At 42.3% G+C, this 6,000-nt stretch overlaps 1 protein-coding gene across 4 annotated transcripts in view; it reads right to left on the reverse strand.

Moving 5' to 3' along the window:
• Positions 1 to 6,000, reverse strand: part of TMEM45A (transmembrane protein 45A) — an 86,261-nt gene that overhangs the window by 61,851 nt on the left and 18,410 nt on the right. For 3 of the 4 annotated variants that reach the window (XM_019648332.1, XM_019648333.1, XM_019648336.1), the window contains one exon: positions 147 to 229. The exons of the other annotated variant lie outside the window; for it this stretch is intronic. In XM_019648332.1, the coding sequence (XP_019503877.1) occupies positions 147 to 165 (19 nt within the window). In that variant the 5' untranslated portion in view covers positions 166 to 229. The remainder of the gene's footprint in view (positions 1 to 146; positions 230 to 6,000) is intronic. 4 annotated transcript variants of the gene reach the window in all.

Consider the following 6,000-nt stretch of genomic DNA (forward strand, 5'->3'; position numbering starts at 1 on the left):
TTAAAAATCACCTAAAGTCAGAGACATTCAGTTACTTGCATAGTGTCACAAATGCACAGGAGAATCAGGGTTCAAACTAGGTCTATATGAATAAAAAATTCTTGCTTTTTCCACACCAAAGGTTACTCCAGAAAAGGTAAACTAACCTTTGACACCTTTGAACATTTTTCAGACCAATTCTCCCTTCCTAGTAGTCATTCATCATCCTTGGTCTCAGTAGATCAAATACCTAGAATTGGGGCAAAAGGGATAAGAAAGAAGAAGCTAAAACTGAGCTTTTGTTTCTCAGTTAATGCTGTAAATTATCCAACAGAATAAAGAAAAAATTATCAATAGGCTGAGACCTGACAGCTTTCGGTCAGTTTTACACACATATACATGCCCACATGCACACCAAAAGCAACTAGTAGAGAGGGGAAAAAAACCAAAACAATATTAAAACTTACCACACTTTTTACCTTTACACAAATCCCTCATGAACACTGGAAATGTGCTGCTCGGTAGCTAACAATCCTGGCAGATGCTGCTTAATGCTCAAAAAAGACAAGCATATTATACCAGCATCCGCCTTGCAACAGCCCCAGAGAAAACTCTTTTCTTCCTCCCACTCACTTTCTTCTTGGGCGTTGTATACATTGCCAGTAGCCTCCACCTCCACCCAATTTACAGAAACCTGGCCCATACCACCCAGCAATTAATGTCATGAGACATGCTCTCGGCTTAGCCGAAGACACTGTCCTGGGCAATCAGGGTAGGAGTACTGAGTATTGTCAACAGGTGTTTTTCCAATACCTACAAAGTATTCACATTCACTATTCCCACTCTCATCAACTTTACCTCCTGATTATCATTTGTATGAAATTGTTCAACCAGCCAGCTTAGGTGTCCAGTGTGTAAGGACAACCAAATCAGAATGGCCCCCCAATGACTTTGCTTCTCTCACCTGGGCCTAGCTACCAAGCCAACCAGCTCACACCCAGTCTCACACAAGGAGAGTAGATAAATGCACTAGTCTGTACCCCAGCCCTAACTGAGCTGCACCTATGAACACTAAGAAAACTCAAAGATGAATATTCACAATCATTGCTGCTGGTTTTAGCAGTTAGACCCACCAGCCAATAAGAATATTTCTTGGTTGTTGGTTTAAAAATAAGACCTACTTGAGTGTGTGTGTGTGTGTGTGTGTGTGTGTGTGTGTGTGTGTGTGTGTGGCATGCACCTATGAAATGTGAGGTTGTGTTATCTAGGTACCATAGAACAAAATAAAACAAGGAGATGTAGAAAATTCTTCTTTCAAAGGACAGAAGTGCTGGTGATGTTAGAAACATGGTGGCGTGAGGGGTCCCCTCCCCCCCGATCTCTCCCCTTGAAATTACAACAAGTTGAACAGCTATAATTCAACAAAGGATTCCCTGAGCAACACACAAACACATCTGAGAGATCCGCTTATTGAAACATCTGAAGGTGGGCAAATCAGGGCAAATAGGGGAGGAGGGAAGGGAGAAGTGCAGATATGGGGACCTCAGGATGCTTCCAGGAGAAGGGAGGACTGAGACTGCAGGCGCACTCTCTGTGGCCCCGAATAATCCTGCCTGAGTGATCAGCATATAATATGGCTGAATCCAGTGCAGCAGAGACCTCAGGGCAAAGACCGAATACAGAAGTGCTACAACTGTGCACTAACAGCCCTCACTGCCAAGCAGAAAACAAAAGACTTGGAGCCTAGCCACTTCTGCCAACCCTCCCAGAATTCACCTCCCCTGTACACTCCCAGTGTCAGCTGCGGGCCCTAGAAGAAACTGTACCAGTGTCTGATTAAAAAGCAGGCTATCTACAGCCCTGAGAACTGAAGAGACAGCTCATGAGCAGCAGACACACACTACAGCTAATCCCAGTGACAAGGGAGTAGATATGGTCTGAGGCAAGGCAGCTGTGGTCTGGAAGTTGCCATTACTCAGAGATGAACAAAGCCACATACACATCAGCCTGTTCCCACCTTTCATGGCTGATCCCAAGCGGGGACACCCAGGGCTGCTGAGGTGCACAACTCTGCATCTGACTGCAGAGGCAACACTAAGATTTCAGGGGCTGAGAACCCCAACACCCATCAACCCTTTCATGGGGGTGGTGCCCTGAGACAGAGACAACCTGGTCACAGAAGAGACGATTTCCACCTCCCTAGGAAATCTTCCACTGCAAGAAGCCAAAACAGGGAAAGAGAAAAAAAATCTCCAGCGCTACCTACTGGAAAACAAAAGAAAGACCTCTTCATATTAACCTGCTGCAGAATTTATTCTTGTGGATGAGCAAGAAGATACAAAGTAATCAATAATCATGAATCACCAAGGTAACAATGGGGCTCAAAAATAAAAAATCCCCAGAAAATAAACTTAAAGACATGGAAATATGTGACTTAAGTGAAAGAGAATTCAAAATTGCAATTCTAGAAAAACTCAACAAGATGCAAGAAAACTCAAATAGGCAGCATAATGAACTCACACAAAAAAATCAAAATGAATACTTTACAAAAGAGACTGGAACTTATAAAAGAACCAAATAGAAATTCTAGAGCTGAATAATTCAATGAAAGAGATGAAGAATGAAATAGCCAATTTAGGAAATAGAGCTGACCATATGAAGGCAAGAATTAGTGATATCAAAGATAGAAATCTAGATATGCCACAGATGGAAGAAGAGAGAGACTTGAGAGTTAAAACAAGTGAAAGAACTCTACAAGGACTATCTGACTCCATCAGAAAGAACACTATAAGAATAATCAGTATACCAGAAGGAGAAGAGGGGGAGAAGAGCACAGAGAGTCTATTCAAACAATCGATGATAACATTCCAAACCTACAGAAAAACTGGATCCTCAAATTAAAGAAGCAAACAGAACACCTAAGTACCTCAATCTCAACAGGCCTCCTCCAAAGCACATTACATTGAAGCTGTCAAATACTAATGACAAAGAAAAAATTCTCAAGGCACCCAGGGAAAAGAAGGCAGTAACTTACAAAAGAAAGCCCATCAGAGTTGTCAGCAGAAGCTCTACAAGACAGGAGTGAGTAGAATAAAATATTCACACTATTGAAAGACAGAAATTACCAGCCAAGAATGATATATCCAGCAAAGTTATCCTTTAGATATGAAGAAGGAATAAAGCCCTTTCCACACATACAGAAGTTGACGGAATTTTCCACCACAAGGCTTGAATTACAGGAAATACTGAAGGAGGTCATTCAACCTGAAACAAAAAGTCAAAAGGATACAAAACCATGAGCAAGTTTACTAACAGACAGACAGAAGCAGAAAATGGCAACCCCTAGACAGAATGGGGCACTATACACTTAAGCAGAACATAAAGGGTAAAGAGGATAAAAACATTTAAAAAAGAAAGACAAAAGAAGGCAATTTGCTACTCAGAAATAAACTCACAGCATACATAGGGATAATTTGTGATAATAAAAACATAAAAAGGGAGGGGGTAAACATCTGAATTTGCAAAAGGGAATAGAGATAAGATGCGTGCTGAAGAAAGACTACTGTATATATGAAATTTTCTTTTACATAAACTTAATGGTAACCACTAGAAAAAAATCCAGAACTGAGACACATAACAAAAAACAGGAAACAGAGGGAAAAATCATAGACTACCACCAAACTAAAATAACAGACAGAAACACAAGGGCAAAGAAACAATGGAGAGGGCCAGATGAGTGGCTCAGTTAGTCAAGAGTTGGCTTAAGAACACGGGCTCTGGGCCGGCCGAGTGGCGCGTTGGTTAAGAGCTTGGGATGCCACCACTGAGCAGCAGGGCCACGGTTCAGATCCCACATGAGGGCCAATGACGCTGCACCCTCTACAGCTAAGATGGTGAACAATAGCTCGACCTGGAGCTGGGCTTCTGTGAATCACCAGCAATGGCGTAGGCTCCAGTGAGGCTGGCTGACAGCTGGCATGCACTTTCGTGAGCCGTCAGGAGTAGCCATCCAATGGCCGGGGAGCGACTGCCTCACACGGGAAGAGCGCAATGATAATACCAACATGGGCCAGTGAAGTGGCATCCTCCACAACGAGACTAAAGAACAAAAGGACAGCAACATGTCTGTTCCCCTCCCCCAATTCCCCAATAAAATCTTTAAAAAAAAAAAAAAGAGTTCAGGCTCTGAGCAATGGGGCCGCCAATTCAATTCCCACATGGGCCAGCGATGCTGTGCCCAAGCTGAGCTGTCGCTGAGCTGCTAACAGGTGGCAGGATGGCTCAGCTGGTGTAACAAGATTGCCTGTTCGATGGTGGTCTATACCCACCCGCAACTAAGACTAAACTTGGCACCTTGAGCTGAGCTGCCATCCAGACGGCTCAGTGGATAGGGCATGTGCTCTTAACAACAAGGCTGCCAGGTTCAACTCCCACATGGGATGGTGGCTACACCCACCCACAACTAAGACTGAACTCGGCAACTTGAGCTGAGTTGCCGACCAGATGGCTCAGTGGATAGAGCATGCACTCTTACAAGGCTGCTGGTTGGACTCCTGCATGGGATGGTGGCTACTCCCACCTGCAACTAAGATTGAACACAGCACCTTGAGCTTAGAGGCCATGAACTGCCGATAGGAAGCCAGATGGCGACTGGCGCCCTCCACAACAAAGATTGAAGAACAACAACTTGGCTAGTCCCCTTCCCCAATTCTCCAACACTGTTCTCCTCCCCCAATTCCCCAATAAAAAATCTTAAAAAAAAAAAGAAAAACAAAAGAAAGAAACAATAAAGACACTGAGCTACCAGAAAACAAAAGGTAAAATGGTTATAGAAAAATCCTCGTATATCAATAATCACCCCAAATTTACATGAACTGAAATAAAAACAGATAGAGTAGCCGATTGGAACCAAGAACAAAACACAACTGTATGTTGCTTTCAAGAGATACATCTCAGGCCGGCCGAGTGGCGCGGCGGTTAAGAACTGGCTTGGGAAGCCAGAGGGCCCTGGTTCGGATCCCACATATGAGGGCCATTGACACTGCCCTCTACAGCTAAGATGCTGAAGAACAAAACGACAGCAACTTGTCTGTTCCCCTTCCCCCAATTCCCCAGCACTGTTCCCATCCCCCCAATTCCCCAATTAAAAAAAAAACCTAAAAAAAAAAAGAGATACATCTCAGCAATAAGGACAAATACAGTCTCAAAGTAGAAGGGTGGAGAGTGATACTTCAAGCAAATGACATCCAGAGAAAAGTGTGTGTAGCCATACTAATATCTGATAAAACAGACTTCAGGATAAAAAAGGTAACAAGAGACAAAGATGGACATTTCATAATGATAAAGGGGACAATACAACAAGAAGACATAACACTTATCAATATATATGCTCCCAATGAGGGTGCACCAAAATATAGAAAGCAGCTCCTAAGAAAACTAAAGGGGGAAACTGACAAAAACACAATTATAGTAGGGGCCTAAATACACCATTGACAGCTGGGAATAGATCATTCAAACAGAAAACCAATATGGAAATATCAGCCTTAAATGACACATTAAACCAAATGGGCATAATTGACATTTACAGAACATTTCATCCTACAACATCAGACTATACATTCTTTTCTAGGGTACATGAAACATTCTCAAGGATAGGCCATATGCTGGGACACAAAACTGGCCTAAGAAAATTTAAGAAGATTGAAATCATACCAAGTATATTATGTGACCACAATGCTTTGAAATTGGAGATCAACTGCAGAAAGAAAACGGAAAAAAACCCCACAAATATGTGGAGATTAAACAATATGCTACTAAAGAACAACTGGGTCAAAGAAGAAATAAAAGGGAGATGAGAGGATGCATAGAAACAAATGAGAATGAAAATACATTGTATCAAAATTATTGGGACGTAGGAAAGAGTATTAAGAAGAAAATTTATATCATTACAGGCCTATCTTAAGAAACAAGAAAAATCCCAAATAAACAACCTAACATTACATCTTAAAGAAGTAGAAAGAG

The sequence above is a fragment of the Hipposideros armiger genome, unplaced genomic scaffold (assembly GCF_001890085.2).
Source record: "Hipposideros armiger isolate ML-2016 unplaced genomic scaffold, ASM189008v1 scaffold_125, whole genome shotgun sequence".
Classification (NCBI taxonomy): domain Eukaryota; kingdom Metazoa; phylum Chordata; class Mammalia; order Chiroptera; family Hipposideridae; genus Hipposideros; species Hipposideros armiger.